The sequence below is a fragment of the Hylobates moloch genome, unplaced genomic scaffold (assembly GCF_009828535.3).
Source record: "Hylobates moloch isolate HMO894 unplaced genomic scaffold, HMol_V3 SCAFFOLD_10, whole genome shotgun sequence".
NCBI lineage: Eukaryota > Metazoa > Chordata > Mammalia > Primates > Hylobatidae > Hylobates > Hylobates moloch.
The window spans coordinates 102,907,391-102,933,055 of NW_026652285.1; the positions used below are offsets into that span (position 1 = coordinate 102,907,391).

The 25,665-nt window shown below is 42.8% G+C and overlaps 1 protein-coding gene and 1 pseudogene across 1 annotated transcript in view; one reads left to right on the plus strand and one right to left on the minus strand.

Moving 5' to 3' along the window:
* The first annotated feature begins 439 nt into the window (after window positions 1–439).
* ABL1 (ABL proto-oncogene 1, non-receptor tyrosine kinase) overlaps window positions 440–25,665 on the plus strand; it is a 166,567-nt gene continuing 141,341 nt past the window's right edge. The window contains exon 1 of the mRNA XM_032165434.2: window positions 440–578. Within this exon, the coding sequence (XP_032021325.1) occupies window positions 443–578 (136 nt within the window). The 5' untranslated portion in view covers window positions 440–442. The remainder of the gene's footprint in view (window positions 579–25,665) is intronic.
* LOC116474255 (large ribosomal subunit protein eL37-like) lies at window positions 5,355–10,204 on the minus strand (annotated as a pseudogene).

Genomic DNA, 25,665 nt, shown 5'->3' on the forward strand with positions numbered 1-25,665 from the left:
GGGGTTGGTGACTTCCACAGGAAAAGTTCTGGAGGAGTAACCAAAGACCATCAGCGTTTCCTTTATGTGTGAGAATTGAAATGACTAGCATTATTGACCCTTTTCAGCATCCCCTATGAATATTTCTGTTTAGTTTTTCTTCTTGAAAAGAAATCGTTATTCAGCCCGTTTAAAAAAAATCAAGAAACTTTTGGGTAACATTGCAATTACATAAAATTGATAACTGCGAAAATAATTGGAACTCCTGCTTTGCAAGTGTCAACCTAAAAAAAGTGCTTCCTTTTGTTATGGAAGATGTCATTCTGTGATTGACTTCAATTGCTGACTTGTGGAGATGCAGCGAATGTGAAAATCCCACGTATATGCCATTTCCCTCTGCGCTCGCTGACCGTTCTGGAAGATCTTGAACCCTCTTCTGGAAAGGGGTACCTATTATTACTTTATGGGGCAGCAGCCTGGAAAAGTTCTTGGGGACCAAAGAAGGCCAAGCTTGCCTGCCCTGCATTTTATCAAAGGAGCAGGGAAGAAGGAATCCTCGAGGCATGGGGGTCCACACTGCAATGTTTTTGTGGAACATGGTGAGTGCTTTTCAAAATTTCTGCTCATGGTTTTCCTCATGCATTCATCTTAGGCCTTCAAGGAACTTTGAACTACAGTACTTGCGACAGTTCCTTCCAGTTCCACTTAATAAATTTGTTACTGTAGTTATCTCTTAGTTTCTGGTGGAACTTTCTTTGTAGAAGAAAAAGTTACTTCGTGACTTCGGCTTTATTCAAAATCTATTTGAGTTGCTGATTTCTTGCCTGATTCCTTTGCTAATTCACTGTTGACCTTGGACAAGCCATTTTACTGTTACAGGGCTTCAGTTTCCTGAGGGGCTGGACTTCAGTGGTTTCTTAGGATCCCTGGTTCTATGATTCTGCTCTAACCGAAGTCATGGGCTCTTCTGACAAGCATGGATTCTTTACTGCTTTGTCTACAGAGAGCTTTTGTCATATTCTCAAAGTGGTTTGTGTTCCTTAGAAAGTTAAGAATCATAGATACTGGTTGACGCTAATATCCTTGACCTTTTCCATCATAAGTAGGGCTTGAAAATACTCACTTTGGAGCCATGTGGGAAAAATCAAGTGGGGAAGCAGCATTCCTTGTGAATTTTAGATACACAACTTCTGTCTTACCTTCCGTAAGGAGTAATCTCTTCCTCGTTGATGAAGCTTTCATCCTCTCTTCTCCCTGTTTAGAATGACATTTGGGCCAATAAAGGTTGTCTTTGACATTTTTATGAACATATTTGGCATTTGAGTGCTGCCAGTGCATTTTATGTTGTTCATGTCCAGTAATTCTATGCGAAGGTAAAGCTAAGGGTCGGCTTACACTGATGTCTGTAACCAATTAATTAGGGTTACTATTTGTACTGTTGCAGCCTGACATTTTTCGGATTGTGTCCTTTATATTAAAAAATCAGTTGAGCCCACCTATCCTATAAGCAAACGTACGAAGTGTGCCAGTGGCTTATACTTTGAAATTCACTCAGGAATACCTCTTAACATTGGGTGACTGCAATAAACAAAGGCTTCTGTTGGATGAACTTGCATTTGACAGTTGAAGTTTTACTTTCTTACAGGAAAATATTCACTTCATCTAAATAAATCCGGGTGCTTGGATTTTACTTTGCCTTGAAGCATTAGTTCTATTTTAGCTTTGTTTTTAGGCAGGCAAATATGGTAATGTGTTATGATGGTTCCCAAATTCAGGATTTAAAAAGCGAATTATTTACATTTTAACTAGTGATGATCATGCACCTTACATAGTGAAAATTGGTACAGACTTTTTGGAGAGCTTTGGCGGAACTTATCAGAATTCGAAATGTACGTGCCAATGACCCAGTAATCCCATTCTGGGAAGCTAGTAGAGAAAGCAGTGTAGTTCCCTGCGTGTCCCTGATATCCCTTCAGGGCTTGAGAGGCTAAAACTATTTTCATGTTAATGGAGTACCAAGATCTTGTCTCTTTTGCTGTGTTGACGTTTGCACTAATGGTACAAAAGTAAAGCAGGTGTCTTAGCATGAATCAGGGTTGTGGCACCTAACTGTACTTGTAGTCATTGCATTCTTCATGACATGCATTCACAGTTAAAATACACACACACACACACATATATATCCACTTTTCACTGAAAAATATCTTTTTTTTTTTTTTTGAGTCAGATTCTGTCTGTGTCACCCAGGCTGGAGAGCAGTGTCGCAATCTTGGCTCACTGTAACCTCTGCCTCCTGGGTTCAGGCGATTCCCCTGCCTCAGCCTCCCAAGTAGCTGGGACTACAGGCACGCGCCACTGACGCCCGGCTAATTTTTGTATTTTTTAGTAGAGACGGGGTTTTGCCATGTTGGCCAGGCTGGTCCTGAACTCTTGACCTCAGGTGATCCACCCGCCTTGGCCTCCCAAAGTGCTGGGATTACAGGAGTGAGCCACTGCGTCTGGCCAGTTTTCACTGGAAAATACCTTGACGAAGCAGCAAAAATTATTAATTTTATTGCATTTTGACCCTTGTGTATGTCTTCTTAATATTCTTGGGATAAAAAGGGGGGTATGCATCAAGAACTTCTGTACAGTAAAGTGTAATGATTATATCCAGGAAAAGCACTTTGGTGATTGGGTTGCAAACTGAACCAGCCACTTTTTTCATGGACTACCATTTTTACTTGAAACTATGACAAACTGTGGTTATTCAAACTAAAAAGTGTATAAAGGCCGGGCGCGGTGGCTCACGCCTGTAATCCTAGCACTTTGGGAGGCCGAGGCGGGCGGATCACGAGGTCAGGAGATCGAGACCATCCTGGCTAACACGGTGAAACCCCATCTTTACTAAAAATACAAAAAATTAGCCAGGCAAGGTGGCAGGCGCCTGTAGTCCCAGCTACAAGGGAGGCTGAGGCAGGAGAATGGTGTGAACCCCGGGGGGCGGAGCCTGCAGTGAGCCGAGATCGCGCCACTGCACTCCAGCCTGGGTGAAAGAGCGAGATTCCGTCTCAAAAAATAAAAATAAAAATAAAAATAAAAAGTGTATGAAGGAATCTTTCAAAGAAAACAACAGGTAGCATTTGTTGCCAATGATGAAATTTCAGCTTTCCAGTGAAAATTAGGATTTTGGAGAATTTTTTTTTTCCTCTTTGGGATAGAGTTTCGCTCTTGTCGCCCAGGCTGGAGTGCGATGGTGCAATCTCGGCTCACTACAACCTCTGCCTCCCGGGTTCAAGCGATTCTCCTGCCTCAGCCTCCCAAGTAGCTGGGATTACAGGTGTGCACCACCACACCTGGCTAATGGAGAATTTTTATCTGCCTCTGTGATACAGAGATTGGTGGTAATATTTACATATGCCATATTTTAATATAATGAAGTGTATTATTTGGAAGATCTACATAAATCAGTAAATCAATATTTTCTTTTTTGTTTGTTTTTGAGACAGAGTCTTGCTATGTCGTCTAGGCTGGAGTGTAGTGGCGTGATCTCGGCTCACTGCAACCTCCGCCTCCCAGTTTAAGCAATTCTTGTGCCTCAGCCTCCTGAGTAGCTGGGATTACAGGCATGCACCACCACAAGTGAATAATTTTTGTATTTTTAGTAGAGATGGAGTTTCACCATGTTAGCCAGGCTGGCCTCGAACTCCTGACTTCAAATGATCTGGCCACCTCAGCCTCCCAAAATGCTGGGATTACAGGTGTGAGCCACCGTGCCCAGCCAAACCATTATTTTCTAAATGATCAATGCACGATATAAAATCGGGCACAAATTAAAGATCCATTCAAAGTGCAAAATGGAGGCCAGGTGCTGTGGCTCATGCCTGTAATCCCAGCACTTTGGGAGGCCGAGGCAAGTGGATCACCTGAGGTCAGGAGTTCGAAACCAGCTGTGCAATCTAGTGAGATCTTACCTCTACACAAATTTAAAAAATTAGCCAAGCTCCCACTGGAGCCAAAGAGTCGAGGCTGCAGTCAGCCATGAACACAACACTACATTCCAATTTGGGCAATAGAGGGAGACCCTATCTATGGTGGGGAAAAGAATACAGTTCATTGGTAGGGTTTCAGATTCTACATGGCAGCCAGCCTTTAAGAAATTCCTGGCTAGGCCGGGCGCAGTGGCTCATGCCTGTAATCCCAGCACTTTGGGAGGCTGACGCATGTGGATCACCTGAGGTCAGGAGTTTGAGACCAGCTTGACCAACAAGGTGAAACCCCGTCTCTACTAAAAATACAAAAATTAGCTGGGCATGGTGGCAGGTGCCTGTAGTCCCAGCTACTCGGGAGGCTGAGACAGAATTGCTTAAACCCAGGAGGTGGAGGTTGCAATGAGCTGAGATCGTGCGCCACTGCACTCCCAGCCTGGGTGACGGAGTGAGACTCCATCTCAAAATAAATAAATAAATAAAAATAAAAACTGAATTGATGACAGCCCAACCTGTCACTTTTTTCAGATCCCTTTTTATGAAAGAATTTGCTTAAGTTGTGTCTGAAGACAAACCAATTTCTTTGGACCCTGGGTATTCTTTTTCTAAGGGAATACCATGTTATTTTGTGTTACAGATTGTTTGTGATCTTTCACAGACTGGTCTTTCTAGAGTTGGTTAATATCCGTGTAGGTTAGATTGAAAAACTTGAATTCAGAAATGTACGGTGTTGAATCAGACATGGATCTGGAAGCCAAGAATAGCATTGGTTGTTGTTGTTGATGGTGAATCTGAAAGAGTGGGCAAATGGCAACTTTTTGCCAGAATCATTCAGGGTCAAAGGGCTAGTCATATTTACAAGGGAAAAAAGGAAACCACGTTATTAAATATTTCATGCATCATATGTTCCTTTCAAATTTCAGTGGCTTGACTAAGAAAATTCACTTTTGGGAGAGTTGGTAAAACAATTGAAAGCATTTAGTAGTCAACTTTTTCCTTAGTGTTTCCTTCTTTCTTCAACAAACATTTATTTTATTGAGCACAGACTATGACAGGTAGTGTTCTAGTCACCGATGATATATTTGTAAACAAAACAATCCCTGCCCTCCTAGAACTTACATTCTAGTGGGAGGAGACACAGCATAAATAAGCTAAGCAAATAAAATACAGATACGTTAGTGATATGTGCTGAGGAGAAGAATAACGTAGAGAAGGGGACAGGGAATGGGGTAGGAGGTGTAATTTTAGGGTGGCTAGAGAGGCCTGACTGAGAGGGCGGCATTTGATTAAACACCTGAAGGAAGAAGATGAGCAGCAGGGCCCTGTTGAAATATGTGAAAGCACTTCAGGCCGAGGGAACCAGGATGCAGAGACCTGAGGCAGAGCTTGCTAGTTTCAAGGAGCAGCCTAGAGGCCACTGCACTGGAGCAGAGAGCAAAAGGAGAGATGCAGGAGGTAAAATGGAGGGTGGGAAGAGAATGGCTGAAGGAGAGGGTGGCCTCATTGGCCATTTCAAGGATTTTGACTTTGATTCATATGATGTGGGAAGGCCTTGGAGAATTTTCCAAGGGGGCTATACTATCTGATGTATGTTTTAGTATTAAATAGAATCTCTCTGGCTGCTAAGATCTGAAGGAGAACAAGGGAGCAGGGATTCCACAGGGGCATTGATTGCACAGAGCCAGGTAAGAGTGATGATGCTTAGACTAAAGTGGTGGCACTGGGTGGAGGGTAGAACCGACAAGATTTGCTCTCAGATTAGATGTGGGGTATGGGGGTGTGAGAGGGGCCAAGTGTGACTCTCAGGTTTTTGAACTGAATAACTGGAAGAATAGAGTTGCCTTTTATTGAAATGGAGGTCGAGGCTGCAGTGGTAAGCTGTGATTGCGCCACTGCACTCCAGCCTGGGCAACAGAGCAAGACCCTGTCTCAAAAAAAAAATTATTTACTACTTTATGGTTCTCAAAACTTTATTTAAAATAATAGAAACTTGATAAATCAACACTGTAGGCTGGGCACTGTGGCTCATGCCTGTAATCCCAGCACTTTAGAAGGCCAAGGCGAGCAGATCACTTGAGGTCAGGAGTTCGAGACCACCCTGGCCAACATGGTGAAACCTCGTCTCTACTAAAAATACAAAATTTAGTCGGCATGGTGGCACACACCTATAGTCCCACCTACATGGGAGGCTGAGGCAGAGGGATCACGTGAACCTGGGAAGCGGAGGTTGCAGTGAGCCAAGATCATGCCACCGTACTCCAGCCTGGGTGACAGAGCAAGACTTTGTCTCAAAAAAAACAAACACTGTAATTCTCATTACTCTTAAAATTATACTAAGGCCAGGTGTGGTGGCTCATGTCTGTAATCCCAGCACTTTGGGAGGCCAATGCAGATGGATCACTTGAGCCCAGGAATTCAAGACCAGCCTGGGAAACATGGCGAAACCCCATCTCTACTGACAGTACAAAAAATTAGCTGGGCGTGGTGGTACACGCCTGTAATCCCAGCCACTCAAGAGGCTAAAGTGGGAGAATCACCTGAGCCTGGGAAGCCAAGGCTGCAGTGAGCTGTGATGGTGCCATTGCACTCCAGTCTGGGTGACAGAGTGAGACCCTGTCTCAAACAAACAAACAAAAATTATACTAAGTATCTGTATACATTAGAAGGTGGGAGGAAGTGCAATTATTGGATCCTATAGGCATTAAAGTTAAATTTGTCAGGTTCTTTTTTTTTTTTTTTTTTTGAGACAGTCTTGCTCTGTTGCCCATACTGGAGTGCAGTGGCACAATCTCAGCTCACTGCAACCTCCAACTCCCGAGTTCAAGCGTTTCTCCTTCCTGCCTCAGCCTAATTTTTTGTATTTTTAGTAGAGACGGGGTTTCACCCTGTTAGCCAGGATGGTTTTGATCTCGTGACCTCGTGATCTACCTAGCTTGACCTCCCAAAGTGCTGGGATTTCAGGCGTGAGCCACTGTGCCTGGCTATCAGATTCTCAAAGAGGTTATTTGGACAGGCTGGGCGTGGTGGCTCATGCCTGTAATCCCAGCACTTTGGGAGGCTGAGGCAGGCAGATCACCTGAAGTCAGGAGTTTGAGACCAGGCTGACCAACATGGTGAAACCCCATCTCTACTAAAAATACAAAAATCAGCAGGGCGCGGTGGCGTGTGCCTGTAATCCCAGCTACTCTGGAGGCTGAGGCAGGAGAATCGCTTGAACCTGGGAGGTGGAGGTTGCAGTGAGCCAAGATCACACCACTGCACTCCAGCCTGGGCAACAGAGCGAGACTCCATCTCCAAAAAAAAAAAAAAAAAAAGGTTATTTGGAAAGATTATATCCATCTACTTAATGCTAGGGATTGGATTGTGGTACATGGACTGTGAAAATGCAAAATTGGAGGTGTGTACTTTGTTTTATTTTAGAGAGGGGGTCTTGTTTTGTCACCCAGGCTGGAGTGTAGTGGCACAGTCGTAGCTCACTGTGGCCTTGAACTCCTGGGCTCCAGTGATCCTCCTGCCTTGGCCTCCCAAAGCAATGGGATCACACATGTGAGCCACTGTGCCTGGCCATGTGTGTACATTTTTTATAGGCACTCAGTTGTTTCCAATAGTCTAATATATTTTGTATGGCCTTCTTATTTTTCATGAAACCTTACTACCCATTTTAAGAAATTTGTAATATAGAAGAAAACAGAAGTTTCAGTTGTGGGGTAAGTAAAGAAAGATGATCAAAGATGATTTGACCAAAAGAGTTTTACTTCATTTAAACGAGGCATGTTGTCAAAGAAAATAGAAGTGGGAAAAAATGTGAAATCATTTTGTATCAGTTAAGGACATAACCGTGCTTGTGCTTCAGATCTCCAAGTATGAACACACTGATGTGTTGTAAAGTGTGTTGCAAATAGATGCATTTTTTGAGTGGGAGGGAGAGGGATGTGTTAACATGATTTAGCTGGGAATTAAACCCATAGGAATGTGTCAGGCATATTTTCTGTGACAAGGGGGTAAAAAGATTAAAATGGCTACTGAAGATGGGCTTCAGTAAGAGGAGGTCTCCCAAAGGCCTTCTCTGCCCTGTGCCTCTGCAGTTCCCTGACTCCTTGCTGTGTTCGTCCCTGCCTTTTTGGTGGTTGTGCCCCTGATGTCACTCCCCTGTGTGTTCAGATCCTACCTGCTGGCCAGGTGCAGTGGCTCACACCTGTAATCCCAGCACTTTGTGAACCCAAGGCGGGACGATCCTCCGAGACGAGGAGTTTGAGACAGCAGCCTGGGCAACATAGCAACACCCTATTACTACTAACAATAAAAAAGTTAGCTAGGCATAATAATGTCATGCGCTTGTCTAGCCACTTGGGAGGCTGAGGCAGAAGGATCACTTGAGTCCAGGAGTTCAAGGCTGCAGCAAACTGTGATCATATCATTGTACTCCAGCCTGTGTGATAAAGCAAGACCCTATCCCTTAAAAGTAAAAAACAAACAAACAAAAAACAAACCTACTTAACCTTTCAATACTCTCTTCCAGTCCCACCTCCCTTCTGAAACCATATTTTACATCTCTGGTCCTCATTAAATTTTCTGTAACTTCTGCCCTTGTAACTCTTCTGCAACACAAATGAATACATAATCATATACTGCCTAGTAGAATTTCCTAATTGTTTTGTGTGAGTTTCATGGAAGAGAGTGTTGAAACGTAGGTAGGTTTTTTTATTTTTTAACTTTTTTTTTTTTGAGATGGAGTCTCACTCTGTCACCCAGGCTGGAGTGCAGTGGCACGATCTCGGCTCACTGCAAGCTCTGCCTCCTGGGTTCACGCCATTCTCCTGCCTCAGCCTCCCGAGTAGCTAGGACTACAGGTGCCCGCCACCACGCCCAGCTAATTTTTGTATTTTTAGTAGAGACCGAGTTTCACCGTGTTAGCCAGTATGGTCTCAATCTCCTGACCTCGTGATCCGCCCGTCTCAGCCTCCCAAAGTGCTGGGATTACAGACATGAGCCACCACGCCTGGCCTTTTAAAAAAATTTTTTAAGAGATAAGTAAGGTCTTGCTTTGTCGCCCAGGCTGGAGTACAATGATATGATCACTGTTCACTGCAGCCTCAAACTCCTTAAGTAAACTGTAAGCTTGTGAATGCAGATTTCATCTCATTTTCTATTTCCCCAGCATAATGCTGAATACATAGGCTCTCCATAAAAAAAATTCTTGATAATAATGATATTAAATGGACTAAATGAGAAATTAAACTTTTTATTCACTTACAAGGAATGAGAGAAAGTTCTCAAATAGCTAACTTATTTTCTTTTCTTTTTTTTTTTTTTTTTGAGACGGAGTCTGGCTCTGTCACCCAGGCTGGAGTGCGGTGGCGCGATCTCGGCTCACTGCAAGCTCCGCCTCCCGGGTTCACGCCATTCTCCTGCCTCAGCCTCTCCGAGTAGCTGGGACTACAGGCGCCTGCCACCACGCCCGGCTAATTTTTTGTATGTTTTTAGTAGAGACGGGGTTTCACCATGGTCTCGATCTCCTGACCTTGTGATCCGCCCGCCTCGGCCTCCCAAAGTGCTGGGATTACAAGCGTGAGCCACCGCGCCCGGCCAGCTAACTTATTTTCTTATGTATCCTAGGACTTTTTATCTAGTTCTGGGGTTTCTTACCCAATGAATATACTTACATATGTTTATTTTATTTATTTATTTCTGTATTTTTAAAAACCAGAACATTTATTGTGTGGCTAATCTTTGAAATTCTTGGCTGGGCTTGGTGGCTCATGCCTGTAATCCCAGCACTTCAGGAGGCCAAGGTGGGCGGATCACTTGAGCTCAGGAGTTTGAGACCAGCCTGGCCAACATGGTGAAAACCCATCTCTACTTAAAAATTAGCCAGGCTTGGTGATGCACACCTGTAATCCCAGCTACCTGGGATTGTGCCAGTGCACTCCAGCCTGGGTGACAGAGGGAAACCCTGTCTTAAAAAAAAAAAAAAAAAGCAAACAAATTCTTGAGATGAACTGGATGCTGCAACAGCTGCCCTCTTGGGTTTAGGCGTTGTTCCTTTATGGAAATCCACGCCGCTTCATTTGGCCAGTCCCTGTGGCCTTTAGTCTTTTAGCCTTGGCACTTCAGTCATACTTCCTCTTGCGCTTGGCGGGGTAGCCACATTTGCCACAGGTAGACTTCGGAAGGTGACAGGCCTTAGAGCCACAGTGGCCGCACAATGTGTGCATCGTATTGCGATGCTTTTCAAATGATAACTTTCCCTTTGTCATCTCCCTTCTGTGTCTATTTTTTTATTGTGGTAAAATATACATAAAAATTACCATTTTAACCTGTTTAGGTGTATAATTCAGTGGCATTAAGTATATTCACAGTGATGCAGTCATCACCACTATCCATTTTCAGAACTTTTTCATCATCCTAAGTAGAAACTCTGTACCCATTAAATAATAATATCCCATTTCCCTCTTTCCCCACCTCTTGGTAACCACTTTTATGCTTTTTCTCTCTATGAATTTGCTCATTCTAGGACTTCATATAACTATAATAATACAATATTTGCCCTTTTGCGTCTGGCTTCACTTAGCATTTTTTGTTTGTTTGTTTGTTTGTTTGTTTGTTTTTGAGATGGAGTTTCGCTCTTGTTGCCCAAGGTGGAGTACAATGGCGCGATCTCGGCTCACTGCAACCTCTGCCTCCCGGGTTCAAGCAATTCTCCTGCCTCACCCTCCCAAGTAGCTGGAATTACAGACATGTGCCACCACGCCCAGCTAATTTTGTATTTTTAGTAGAGATGGGGTTTCTCCATATTGGTCAGGCGGGTCTTGAACTCCTGACCTCAGGTGATCCGCCTGCCTAGGCCTCCCAAAATGCGGGGATTATAGGCATGAGCCACCGTGCCTGGCCTCACTTAGCATGTTTTAAAGGTGCATCTGTTGTTACGTGTATCAGAATTTCCTTCTTTTTTAAGGCTGAATAATATCCCATTGTGTGTGTGTGTGTGTGTATATATATATATATATATATATATATATACACACCAAATTTTGTCCATCTGTTGGTGGAACTTGTGTATGGTGTTTTTTTTTGTTTGTTTGTTTGTTTTGAGACAGTCTCACTCTGTCTCCCAGACTGGAGTGCAGTGGTGTGATTGCCTGAGCCCAGGAGTTCAAGCTTGCTATAACCTTGACCTCCCGGGCTCAGGCACTCCTCCCACCTCAGCCTCTTGAGTAGCTGGGACCACATGTGTGCACTACCACACCTGGCTAATTAAAAAAAAAATTTATAGAGACAGAGTCTTGCTATGGTGTCTAAGCTGGTCTTGAACTCCTGGGCTCAGATGATACTCCTGTCTCAATCTCCCAAAGTGTTAAGATTACAGGATTGAGCTCCCTTGCGTGACCTGATATTTTAATATCTTTTTTAAAAAGTATAATATGCATACAGAAAGGGGCACAAATTGTAAATGTACAGCTTGATGAATGAATACCTCCACATTCCACTATCTTGCTCAAGAAGTAGAAAATTATGAGTACATACCAGAAAGCCTTGTGCCCCCTTCCAGTTTCACTCCTGCCTTCCTCCTCCTCGGAGATAACTACTGTCTTACGTTTTAGCACCATCGATTAGTTTCCCCTGTTTTTGTTTGTAATATTCCTTTGTTATCCTTTTAATGTCTATAGGGTCTGTGGTGATATGCTTTTTCCATTCCTCACATTGGTAATTTGTGTTTTTTCTCTCTGTTTCTCTCTCTCACACACCTTTTCAGTTAGTTTTGCTGAGGGTTTACCAATTTTATTAATCTTTTCAAAAAAATATTTGTTAACTTTCTCAATTGTTTTCCATTTTATTGATTTCTGCTCTTTATTTTCTTTCTTTTACTTAAAAAAATTTTTTTCGTGGAGATGGAGTCTCGCTATGTTGCCCAGGATGGTCTCAAACTCCTGGCTTCAAGCGATCTTCCTGCCTTGGCCTCCCAAAGTGCTGGGATTATAGGCGTGAGCCACTGCACCCAGCCTACTTTGGGTTTAATTTGTTCTTTTTTTCTAGCTTCTTAAAGTAGAAATTTAGATCGATTCCAAACTTTCTTGTCCAAGATAAGCATTTAAAGCTGTGTATTTCCTTCTAAACACTGTGTTAGCTCTATCACATAAGTTTATCACGTAAGTTTTCATGTGTTATTATCAAAGTGTTTGATTTCCAAATATTTGGGAATTCTAGATATCTTGGTTTCTAATTTAATTTCATTGTGGTCAGAGAACATCTTCTGTAGAATTTCAGTCTTCTGACATTTACTGAGACTAATTTTATGGCCCAGCATATAACCTATCTTAGTGAATGTTCCATTTGTACTTGAAAAAAGTATGTGTTGTTGCATGTAGTTTTCTATAAATCAAGTTGTTTCATGCTTTTGTTTAAACATCTTCTATATTCTTACTTTCTATTTTTACTTATTTCATCTATAGTTCTGCTGAGGTTTTTTTTTTTTTGTTGTTGTTGTTGTTTTTGTAGAGACAGGGTTTCACCATGCTACCCAGGCTGGTCTTGAACTCCTGAGCTCAAGCAATCTGCCCTCCTGGGCCTCCAAAGTGCTGGGATTACAGGTGTGAGCCACTGTGCCTGGCGGTATCTCTCTTTTTTACTGAAAGAGTGATACTGAAGATCAACAGCTATAATGATATATTTGTTTATTTTTTCCTTTAATTCTATCACTTCTTTAGTCTTAAAAGCATTTATTTGGCTGGGCACAGTGGCTCACGCCTGTAATCCCAGCACTTTGGGAGGCTGAGGTGGGTGGATCACAAGGTCAGGAGTTCAAGACCAGCCTGGCCAAGATGGTGAAACTCTGTCTCTACTAAAAATACAAAAATTAGCTAGGCTTGGTGGCAGCTGCCTATAGCTACTCGGGAGGCTGAGGCAGGATAATCGCTTGAACCTGGGGTACGGAGGTTGCAGTGAGCCGAGATCGCGCCATTGCACTCTACCCTGGGCGACAGAGTGAGACACCATCTCAGAAAAAAAAAGCATTTATTAGAAAACAGGAAAGACTGAACAAGAACAAGAGAACTAAGCATGTAACTCAAGAAGCCAGAGAACCAAAGTAATCCCACAGTACACAGAAGAGAATAATAAAAATAAAAACAAATTAATGGAAAAATCAATAAAACCAAAAGCTAACTTTGAAAAATATTATTGATCTAAGCACACTTCTGGTAAGACTAATGAAGAAAATATTTAGCAAAGGAACAATATTTAGAATGAAAATATAACTATAAATATTCTCTCAGTTTTTGCCTCTTTTTTTGTTTGTTTGTTTTTTGGAGATAAGCTCTCACTCTGTCACTCAGGTTGGAATGCAGTGGCAATCATAGTTCACTGCAACCTCTGTCTCCCAGGCTCAAGCTGTTCTCCCACCTCAGCCTCCTGAGTAACTGGGACTATGGGCATGCGCCACCATGTCCAGCTGATTTTTTTTTTTTTTTTTTTGTAGAGACGGGGTTTCATCATGTTACCCAGGCTGGTCTTGAACTCCTGAGCTCAAGCAATCTGCCCTCCTAGGCCTCCCAAAGTGCTGGGTTTACAGGTGTGAGCTGCTGTGCCTGGCTGGTTTTTTTTTTTCTTTTTTTCTTTTTTTTTTTTTTTTTTTGAGACAGAGTCTTGCTCTGTCGCTCAGGCTGGAGTGCAGTGGAGTGATCTCGGCTCACTACAAGCTCCACCTCCTGGGTTCATACCATTCTCCTGCCTCAGCCTCCCAAGTAGCTGGGACTACAGGTGCCTGCCACCCCACTCAGCTAATTTTTTTGTATTTCTTTTTTTTTTAGAAGAGTTGGAGTTTCACCATGTTAGCCAGGATGGTCTCAATCTCCTGACCTTGTGATCCGCCCGCCTTGGCCTCCCAAAGTGCTGGGATTATAGGCATGAGCCACTGTGCCCGGCCTGGTTTTTTTTTTTATAGTTTGTGTTTTTCTGCTGAGATTCACCATGTTTTCATTCATTAGTCCTATCTTTTCCTCTAAGTCCTAGAAGATATTTGTAATAAAGACCGTGCCTGCTAATTTAAATATCTGAGTCATCTTGGGGTCTGTTTTTATTGATTGCTTTTTCTGTACATTATGAGTCAGATTTTCCTGCATTTTTGCATGTTAAATAATTTTGATTGTATGTCAGATTGTATGTGGGTGTTATATTGTAGGGATTCTCAATCTTGTTATCTTTCTTTTTTTTTTTTTTTTTTTTTTTTTTTTTTTTGAGACGGAGTCTCACTCTGTCACCCAGGCTGGAGTGCAGTGGCGCAATCTCGGCTCACTGCAAGCTCCGCCTCCCGAGTTCACGCCATTCTCCTGCCTCAGCCTCTCCGAGTAGCTGGGACTACAGGCGCCCGCCACCACGCCCGGCTAATTTTTTGTATTTTTTTAGTAGAGACGGGGTTTCACCGTGGTCTCGATCTCCTGACCTCGTGATCCACCCGCCTCGGCCTCCCAAAGTGCTGGGATTACAAGCGTGAGCCACCGCGCCCGGCCTAATCTTGTTATCTTTCTTTAAAGAAGTTTTCATTTTGTTTTGACAAGTAGTTAGGTTACTGTAGTTACTTAAATTATTTTAAGTGACTGGTCGTTATGTTCGTTTGACCCTGCCAGGTTTGGTTTTATGCTTTGTTAGTATGGATTTATCCTTGGTCCAGACACCTGGCCCTTACAATAGAGGGTACTCTTTAGACTTAATGCTTGGCCTTTTTGGGGTCAAAACAAAATAACAGAGGTGCTCAGCAAAGTCTCTCCACCCTGGATGAACTGGTACTTGAATGTCTTCCAGCACGGTGAAACCTCTGTGTCTGTGCAGTTCTCAGCCTCACAGCCACTGCTGTCTGCTAAACTTCATAGAATCTGAAGCAGTGGACCCATAGGATGCCTCCCACCATCTTCTGCCTACCTCTGTGTTCTGTTACCCCACCTGTGCCCTCATCTTCTCTCAGATTTCTTGCCCTACAAATTCTACCTGCCTCAGCATCCTCAAATCCAAGTCTTTGCTTCCTCAGTTCACAGAGATGGCTGCTGTCAGTTTAGGTTTCATCTCCCTGCACTGTGTTTGGGAAGGCGCCCCAGGCAGGAAGTTGGAAGCAACATGCTTATGTTTTTCTCTTTCCTCAAGGGTCACAGCCTTGCCTTGCCTGTCGTCTAATGCCTGAAAACAGTCATCTCAAATATTTCAGCCGTACAGTTGCTTAGGACAAAAGGATATCTAATACCACTTTTACTGCATTATGGACAGAAGCAGAAGTTCAATTCTGCATATTCTTTTTTTTTTTTTTAAAGATGGAGTCTCACTCTGTTGCCCAGGCTGGAGCGCAGTGGCGTGATCTTGGCTCACTGCAATCTCCACCTCCTGGGTTCAAGTGATTCTCCTGCCTCAGCCTCCTGTGTAGCTGGGACTACAGGCATGTACCACCACGCCAGGCTATTTTTTTTTTGTATTTTTAGTAGACGGGGTTTCATCATGTTGGCCAGGCTGGTCTCGAACTCCTGACCTCAAGTGATCCACCTGCCTTGGCCCCCGAAAGTGCTGGGATTACAGGCGTGAGCCACTGCGCCCAGCCAGACTTTTTTTTTTTATTTTTTTGACGCGGAGTTTTGCTCTTGTTGCCCAGGCTGGAGTGCAATGGCACAATCTTGGCTGACTGCAACCCCTGCCTCCTGGGTTCAAGTGATTCCCCTGCCTCAGCCTCCCAAGTAGCTGGGATTACGGACATGTGCCACTACACCCAGTTAATTTTGTGTTTTTAGTAGAGATGGGGTTTCTCCATGTTGATCAGGCTGGTCTCAAACTCCCAACCTCACGTGATCCGCCCACCTCGGCCTCCCAAAGTGCTGGGATTACAGGCGTGAGCCACCGTGCCTAGCCTCCGGCCAGACTTTTAAATGTTAGCCTTGCAGGTAGTTGTGCAGTAGTATCTCCCAGCCTTAATTTGCCCTTCTTTGATGACTCATGCACCTTTTCATATGTTTACTGGCCATTTGGAATATATGTGTACCTATGTATCTCTTGCCAGTTCACCTCTTTTGTCCATTTTTCTATTTATGTTTATTCCTCATTGATTTTTAGGAGTTATTTATATGTTTTTTCCTTTTTTGTTCTTTGTTTGAGGCAGAGTCTCATTCTGTTGCCCAGGCTGGAGTCCAGTGGCACAGTCTCCGCTCACTCCAACCTTGACTTCCTGGGCTCAAGTGATCCTCCAACTTCATCCTCCTGAGTAGCTGGGACTATAGGTGTGCACCACCACTTCTGGTTAATTTTGGTATTTTTTGTAGAGTTGGGGTTTTACCACGTGGCCCAGGCTGGTCTCAAACTCCTGAGCTCAAACCATCTGCCCACCTCGGCCTTCCAAAGTGCAGGGATTACAGGCCTGAGCTACTGTGCCTAGCCTGTGTACTCTCAATACGGTCCTTCGTTGAGTGTATTTATTATGACTATCTTCTTACACTTTGTGGTTCACCTTTTCACTCTATTTATTTACATAATTATAGCCATTGTGCTTTTTCACTCTCTCTCGCTCTCTTTTTTTTTTTTTTTGAGACGGAGTCTTGCTCTGTCACTCAGGCTGGATTACAGTGGTGTGATCTCGGCTCACTGCAACCTCCGCCTCCTGGTTTCAAGAGATTCTCCTGCCTCAGTCCCCCGAGTAGCTGGGATTACAGGTGCCCACCACCAAGCCCAGCTAGTTTTTGTATTTTTTTTTTTTTTTTTTTTTGAGATGGAGTCTCGCTCTGTCGCCCAGGCTGGAGTGCAGTGGTGCAATCTCGGCTCACTGCAAGCTCCGCCTCCCAGGTTCACGCCATTCTCCTGCCTCAGCCTCTCCGACTAGCTGGGACTACAGGCGCCCGCCACCACGCCTGGCTAATTATTTGTATTTTTAGTAGACACGGGGTTTCACCGTGGTCTCGATCTCCTGACCTCGTGATCCGCCCACCTCGGCCTCCCAAAGTGCTGGGATTACAAGCGTGAGCCACTGCGCCCGGCCTGTATTTTTAATAGACAAGGGGTTTCACCATGTTGGCCAGGCTGGTTTTGAACTCCTAACCTCAGGTGATCCGCCCACCTTGGCCTCCCAAAGTGATGGGATTACAGACGTGAGCCACTGCGCCTGGCTGCTTTTTCACTCTCTTAATGGTGTCTTTGATAAACCTTAATTTTGACTTAGTCTAATTTAATCTTTTATGGTTAGTACTTTTTTTGTGGTCTGTGTAAGAAATCTTTGTGTCTACCCTAAGGTCACAAAGAAGTTTCACTCTTTTACATCTCATGTTTATAGTTGGCCTGGAATTGTTTTTTCTGTGTAGGGGTGAAGGTTCATTTTTTCCCTCATATTGACCTAGCTGTTTAATTGAAAAGAACATCTGCTGCTGTGTAAATCAGGTATACATGTATGTGTGGATCTGCCGGGGAACTCCTTACCGTTAATTTGTCTGTCCGTCCTTGCACCATTATTACACTGTATTACTGTAGCTTTAAAATAAATCTTAATGCCTGGTAGAATAAGGCCTCCTGTTTTGTTCTTCAATATTGTCTTGGCTTGCTCCTTTGTATTTCCATATACATTTTAGAGTGGGTTTTATCAGCTTCCGTACCCAAACAGAAATACCCTTAAGGATTTTCTTCTCTGATTGCACTAAATCTATAGGTTTCTTTGATCCTAGAAATGAATAATAGAAGATAAAGAATTCTTATTGATGAAAGAAAGCCATTTCAGGAAACTTTTTTTTTTTCTGTTAATGATAAAGGCTAAATGATTCCTGTCAATTGGTTCAAATTTTCAACTTTCAAAATACCTGCTGCTGCTTTCCAATTCGCCTTTCTCTATTCTTTTTTTTTCTCAATTGTATTTTTCTTTGACACTCAGTACCTGTCCCTTGATAGTGGAGACCATGTTTATACATTTTCATGGATCGAACAGTATTTTTTTTTTAACAGATTAGCTACTTAGTGAATACGCAGTTGAATCTACTTGTTTGGCAGGTTCAGGCATTGAACAAGTACTCAGTGCCTGTTCTGTATCAGGTACTGTGTCAGTCTGGGGTAAGAGAGCCAGGAACAACGTAGCCAACAAAAGGCCCTTTGTGTCTAATTTATATTCCTGAGGACCACCACTGGCCATCTGCTTGGGAGAATGGTTATGGCTTGAATAAACAGTGTGGAGTGGGTCCAGGGAACTGGCTGAGGAAAGGCGACATTTACTCAACCTGATCTTCTTTGTTAAGCAGTGGAGAGACCCCTGGTGGAGCCAGCAGTACCTTTTATCTCTAATAGCTTGCTTTTCATCTTTTTTATATCAGTGGCTGCTTGTGGCCTCTCACCATATCTGGTGGACTCATTTTCTCTGTGTATTTAATTTTTCTCCTGGAAATGACTAACAACTGCTTCTTAAGTCCTCATTCCTTTCTCCAGGTTTCTGGTGCTGCCATAATTTGTTCTATCCACTTAGGATACTGCTGTAGTGGGAATATTGTCCCTGTTACCATCTTCAGGTTACAAACCTTTTCCCCAGCTTGTGGTAAAATCCCAGGGGTCTGGTGGATCCCACTCATTTTAGGATGTATATGGGAAGCTAACATTACAGGCACAGTGTTTTTTTTTTTCACTGTGTCCGTCTGTTCTTCAGAGGAGCAAAGGCTAGCATGACCTTTAAATCCTCCTTTAAGAGTACTGAATTTCTGCCAGGAGCGTGGCTTGTTCCTCAAGTGTCGCTAGGTTAATTGTTATTAGTGATGAGGGATGAAATTGCGAAATCTTAAAAAGTAGAGAATTCCTTCAGATTTCGTTCTTGAGAGGTAGAAAACAGGAAATAGAATTGCTAAACAGAGAAGGGGAGTGTTTTTAATAGAGATATTTGTATGAGAATAAGAGGATGGGGCCATAATCTGAGGATGCCTGTCTTGGTTACTCTTTGGCTTAGTTGGATCTTGGGTTGGTTTACTTCCTGTACAAATTGTGAGTTACTAGGGGCTGAATATACAGTAATATCTAAACTGATTGGAACCGTCACTTGAATAGAATTTAGTTTTGGCATGTTCACTTTTAAGAGAAAGAAAGAAAGGCAGCCAACCCAGTATCAAGAGTTTAGTCAAAACAAACAACTCCCAGATCTGCCCTGGTAGTGAATAGATTCAGCATAAATGTTTGTACTTTCTACTTCTTGAGTATCATATAGTAACTTATGTTTCGTTGGTGATTCTGCAGCATCCTAGGTTGCAGAGTATCTCTTGTGGATGTGTAAAGTTAAAAAATTTTTTTTTTCCTGTAGCAGGGTCTCAGTGTTGCTCAGGATGGTCTTGAACTCCTGGGCTCAGGTGATTCTCCTGCCTCTGCCTACCAGGTAGCTGTGAGTACAGGCGTGTACCACTGCACCTGGCTGTAAAGCACTTTTTTGGGAGGTCTATGGTTTAGGTAGGATAGGCATTATTCCTTTCTTTCAGTAGGAAAAGTTGTGCTTCAGGTAGTAGTGTTTTTAGGGTTACATTGCTGATTAGTTTTAGAGCTGTGGTTGAAATCAAGTGTCTCTTGACAGCTTTAGTGTTTTTCAATTGGAAACATTACTTTTTGAAGATAGACTAATGCATTTTGAAAACATTTGCATCATTGAAATGAGTGGGGTCTAGTTTTATGTTTTTTTTGTTTTTTGTTTTTTCGTTTTTTTTTTTTTTAAGACAAGTCTCACTCTGTTGCCCAGGCTGGAGTGCAGTGGCGCGATCTTGGCTCACTGCAACCTCTGACTTCCGGGTTCACGCCATTCTTCTGCCTCAGCCTCCCGAGTAGCTGGGACTACAGGCACCCGCCACCGTGCCTGGATAATTTTTTATATTTTTAGTAGAGACAGGGTTTCACCATGTTAGCCAGGATGGTCTTGATCTCCTGACCTCGTGATTTGCCTGCCTTGGCCTCCCAAAGTACTGGGATTACAGGCATGAGCCACCACACCTGGCCTGAATCTTTTTTTTTTGGAGACAGGGTCTCACTCTGTCACCAAGGCTGGAGTGCTCTGGCATGATCTTGGCTCACTGCAATCTCTGCCTCCCAGGTTCAAGCAATTCTCCTGCCTCAGCCTCCCGAGTAGCTGGGATCACAGGTGTGTACCACCAAGCCTGGCTAATTTTTGTATTTTTAGTAGAGACAGAGTTTAGCCATATTGGCTTAGGTTGGTCTTGAACTCCTGGCCTCAAGTGATCTACCCGCTTCAGCCTCCCAAAGTGCTGCGATTACAAGTGTGAGCCACTGCACCCAGCCTCTACTGAATATTCTTACCCTTTGGTAGTTGGGTGTTTTGGAATGGTGGTGTGTAACAAACATACCTTATGTATGCTTTTATGATTTATAATTTTATGCTGTTTATGAAATTTTATAATTATAAAATTATTTATAATTTAAAAAATTTATACATTGTCCTACAAGCTTTATGGCAGTTTTAAGATTTATTTTAAAATTAAATTGAACTTTTTTTGTTGTGTTTTTTTGAGATACAGCCTTGCTCTGTTGCCCAGGCTGGAGTGCAGTGGCACGATCTCGGCTTACTGCAACCCCTGCCACCTGGGTTCGAGCAATTCTCCTGCCTCAGCCTTTCGAGTAGCTGGGATTACAGGCACCTGCCACCACTTCTGGCTAATTTTTGTATTTTTAGTAGAGATGGGGTTTCACCATGTTGGCCAGGCTGGTCTTGAACTCCTGACCTCAGGTGATCGGCCTGCCTTGGCCTCCCAAAGTGCTAGGAATACAGGTATGAGCTGCTGTGCTTGGCCTAAATTGAACACTTTTGAATAGATAATACATTTTCTAATTTGAACTACAAAACTACAGTACAAACATGTATTTTCAGAAGCTTGCTTGCACCTATGCCACTCTATCCTTTTTCTTCTCCTACTCCTCTGGAAAGCATTTTTTGTATTTTTTTTTAATCCTTCCAGTGTTCTTTTTTGCAAATATAAGCAAATATATATTTATTACACAAAAGATAGCATACAGTATATACTGTTTGGTAGCTTTTTTTTTGTTTTTCCCTTAATAGATCCTCAGCATCTCCTCATATTGGAATATGTATATCTTCTTCTTTTTATGGCTGCATTGAATTCCACTATCTTGGAAGTATCATTGGTTTTCCAGCCAGTTCCCTTTCTGGACTTTTGGAATGTTTCCAGTCGTTAGCTATTGTAAACAGTGCTTCAGGGATAACCTTATAGCTGTGGGAGAGATTCCTAAAAGTCGGGGCACTGGGCTAAAGGGTACATGCATTTGTCATTTCTGTTAGTAGATGGATTCTACTTAGTAGCTAGCTACCATTTCATGTATGTCTATGTGTATATATATGTGTATGTGTATATGTGTGTGTGTATGCATGTGTGTGCATATATATATATATATATATAAATTTTTTTTTTTTTTAAGACAGGGTCTGGCTCTGTTATGCAGGCTGGAGTGCAGTGGCATGACCACGGCTCACTGCAGCCTCAGTCCTCGGGGCTCAAGCGATACTCCCGCCTCAGCCTCTCTAGTAGCTGGAACTATAAATGTATGCCACTATGCCTGGCTGTTTTTTGTATTTTTTATAGAGATGGGGTTTTGCCATGTTGCCCAGGCTGGTCTTAAACTCCTGGGCTCAAGTGCCTCCTCAGCCTTCCAGAGTGCTGGGATTATAGGCATGAGCCACCACACCTGGCCTGTATTAATATAGAGTAATAGAGATCTATATTGGTAGATATTTCCACATTTTCTTCCATAGACATCATTCTAGTTTACAGTCCCACCGCTGGTAATACAGAGGTTGCCTTCATACCCAAAGCCTAGCTAAGAGAGTGTATTGTCAAGCTTTGGAACTTTTTCCAATCTGATATGTAAGAAATAGTATTTTAGTATGGTTTTAAATGGTAGCTCTCCTGTGAGTGAGGTTGAACATTTTTTTTTTTGTTTTGTTTTTTGAGATGGAGTTTCGCTCTTGTTGTCCAGGCTGGCGTGCAGTAGTGTGATCTCGGCCCCACCGCAACCTCTGCCTCCTGGGTTCAAGCAATTCTTCTGCCTCAGCCTCCCAAGTAGCTGGGATTACAGGCATGTGCCACCACACCTGGCTAACTGTATTTTCAGTAGAGACCGGGTTTCTCCACGTTGGTCAGGCTGGTCTCAAACTCCTGACCTCAGGTGATCTGCCCACCTCGGCCTCCCAAAGTGCTGGGATTACAGGCATGAGCCACTGTGCCCGGCCGGTTGAACGTTTTTAACATGTTTAGGGGAGATATATACTTATCTTTCTGTGAACCATCTCATCAGGTTCTTTGTGTGGCAGATACTTAAATAGGAAACTATGTACGGCCTAGTTGGTTGCCTGTATAGAAGCCAGTACCCTGTCTATGCCCCTTCACTGCCCAAGCATGTCACAAGGAACTGCCCTATTCCAAGCTCCAGAGGGCCTGCCGAGTAGGTGCTTTTCAGCCCTGCTTGTATATTAGAATCTCCTCAGAAACTTGAAAAGACCGTTTCCAGGTCTACCTCCAGGGGTTAATTTAATTGGTCTGAGGAGAGGCCTGAGTATCAGTTTTTTTGTTTTGTTTTAGTTTTTTAGTAAGGAGAGACTTTATTGAAAAGGATTTTTGCAAGGAGGGGAAAAGGACTGTTGAAATAGGGAGGACACTCTGACTGTAAAGAGGTGTGCAAGCATCTTCTTTTTCAAAAAATGTTTTCAATTTTAAAATTAAAAAAATTATTTTATTTTATTTATTTATTTATTTTGAGATGAAGTCTCACTCTGTCTCCCAGGCTGGAGTGCAGTGGCATCATCTCAGCTCACTGCAACCTCCACCTCCCGAGTTCAAGTGATTCTCCTGCCTCAGCCTCCCAAGTAGCTGGGACTACAGGTGTGCACTACCACACCCAGCTAATTTTTGTATCTTTTGTAGAGACGGGGGTTTCACCATGTTGGCCAGGCCGGTCTCGAGCTCCTGATCTCAGATGATCCACCCGCCTTGGCCTTCCAAAGTGCTAGGATTACAGGTGTGAGCTACCGCGCCCAGCCACCTGGACATGTTTAAAGAACCCAGTACCTCAGGTTTAAGGAGCTTTTATGTTTGGTCCAGACTACGTTTCAGGGAAGCCGCAAAGCAGAGTTTAAAGCCTGCTGAGCACTGAGCTGGTTCTTGGTGCTAACAGGGCTGAGACTAGTGAAAAAGTAATGTTGAGGCATCTGCTCATTTCCAGTGTCTTCCTTGACATCTGCTTGTGCCTACTGTTTGCCCCCTTTGCCTGTGTGTTAAAACAGCCTCTGTCTCAGAACAGTCTTTTTTTTTTTTTTTTTGAGACGGAGTCTCACTCTGTTTTCTTGGCTGGAGTGCAGTGGCGCAATCTCAGCTCACTGCAACCTCCACGTCCTAGCTTCAAGAGATTCTCCTGCCTCAGTCTACCAAGTAGCTGGGATTTCAGATGTGCACCACCACACCCAGCTAATTTTTTGCATTTTTAGTAGAGATGGGGTTTCACCATATTGGTCAGGCTGGTCTCAAACTCTGACCTCGTGATCCGCCCACCTCCACCTCCCAAAGTGCTGGGATTACAAGCATGAGCCACTGCAGTGTCCTTTCTTGAGGAATGGTTGTCTATTAGGAGAAAAACCAAAAGATAAGACCCAACGCCAAGGAAATTGTAGTCTCAATGCAAAGATACAATCAGAACATTGCACAAGGGGGAAAGAAATGTCGTGCTAGTGTTTGTATTTTAATTGTCTTTCCTTATTTAGACCAATAGTAATAACAGGTAACTTGAGTTGAATGCTTACTAAGTTCCAGGCAGTAGTCGAATAACTTTTAATATTTAATATTCAGAACAATAAGGAAGAAATGAAAACTAAGAACTAGCACATCGGAGTGTTTATATTTCTTGAAAAGCTCATTAGAGGTGGTTGCTGGAATGAGATAGTTTGTGTGCATGAACAAGAACACACAAAAATATTAAAACATGACATGAGTGTTGGTAATACAGCAGGTCCCCAGATAATGGCCTTTCATTCACTATTGTCTCATTATCATGTTGATGAGAAAAAAAAATCAATTCCCTGCTGGAGCTACTATCTATTTGGAATTTACACATTCTCCAGCGTCCTCGTGGAACTTAACTCTTGTTTGTATCAATTACCTTGCTGATTGATGGACCAGTCATGGAAAATTGGTTTTGTTATATGTCATTTTGCTCAAAGCCCCAGTTTCCAAGAACCTATCAGTCACGTTAAGTGAGAACTTACTGTAGTTATTCCCTCCCCATTCAAAACAAATTTATTGTTTAGTGGATATAAGGAGAAAACATTTTTTCCCTCAGATGTATCCTTCTGTGTGATATGTGTCTTTTTCTTTTGAGACAGGGTCTTGCTCTGTCGCCCAGGCTGGAGTGCAGTGGTGCGATCTCGATTCACTGCAACCCCCACCTCCCTCATTCAAACAATTCTCCTGTCTCAGCCTCCAGAGTAGCGGGGACTACAGGCACGCACTACCATGCCCGGCTAAGTTTTGTATTCTTTTTAGTAGAGACGTGGTTTCACTATGTTGGCCAGGCTGGTCTTGCACTCCTGACCTCAAGTGATCCACCTGCCTCAGCTTCCCAAAGTGCTGAGATTACAGGTGTGAAACACTGTGCCTGGCCCGATATGTGTCTTTTTAGGCAAGCAGTGCTTATGTTGTTAGTGGTAAGCTGCCTTCGTAGCTCTGTGTTACCTTGAATGAGACATGATGTGATGTTTTGTTCGTAGCATCCTTAGCATCGTCTTATTCACAATCATTGTCAGTCTAAATGCATAATCCTTCCTGATTTTTTTTTTTGAAGGCTTTTTTAAAAAGTTTAGTTGAGATAGGGTTACAATGGAGAAAAGCTTTCAGGAAATATAAATGTAAAACAAATTTTTAAGCTTTATTATTTATTATAAAACAACATACATTTTTGTAAATTATTCAATCAAGGAAAATTGATTCAGAAAGCCATTTGAAATTCAATCAGCATGATCAATGATACTTTAACCCCTATTCAAATGAAAATTAATCCTAATTAAAAGTAGGTGCCCTAAGACCATTTTTCAGGGTGCATTTGGGTTATATTGCTTCCATATCAGGAACTCATAATTACTGTATGGATTTTATAAGTTGATCCAACCATGGTATGACTTCTGTGGGTATTGGTAAGTCCACATCATTGCTTTGTAATAATGTATAATCATGGCTGGATGCAGTGGCTCACGCTGCAATTTCAGCACTTTGGGAGGCTGAGGTGAGAAGATTGCTTGAGCTCAGGAGTTTGAGACCAGCCTCTAACATAGGGAGACCCCAACATAAGGAGACCACATCTCTACAGAAAATAAAAAATAACAATAAAAAATGTGTAATCACAATGTTAAAGTGAATCAGAAGAGTTGCTAAGTTATGATCCTTTAATTGAATTGAAGTTTTTTGTGTAAATTGGCTTGCTAAGAAGTTTCCAGTAAATTAATAATGAATTATGTAATTAATATTATGTTAATATTGTTATTTTAATCAGGTCACTGCCCTGCATGCCAACTTCCACTGAAGTGGGAATGTTTCACAGTGACTCAGTGGCCAATTAGCAATGCTCAGATTCGCCATTTATTGAGAGATTCACACACACACAATCAATCAATTAAACATTCACAATGTGGTTATTAAAGGCCGTAATTAGGGGGACAGTGAACCGCAGGGATGGCTCAGAA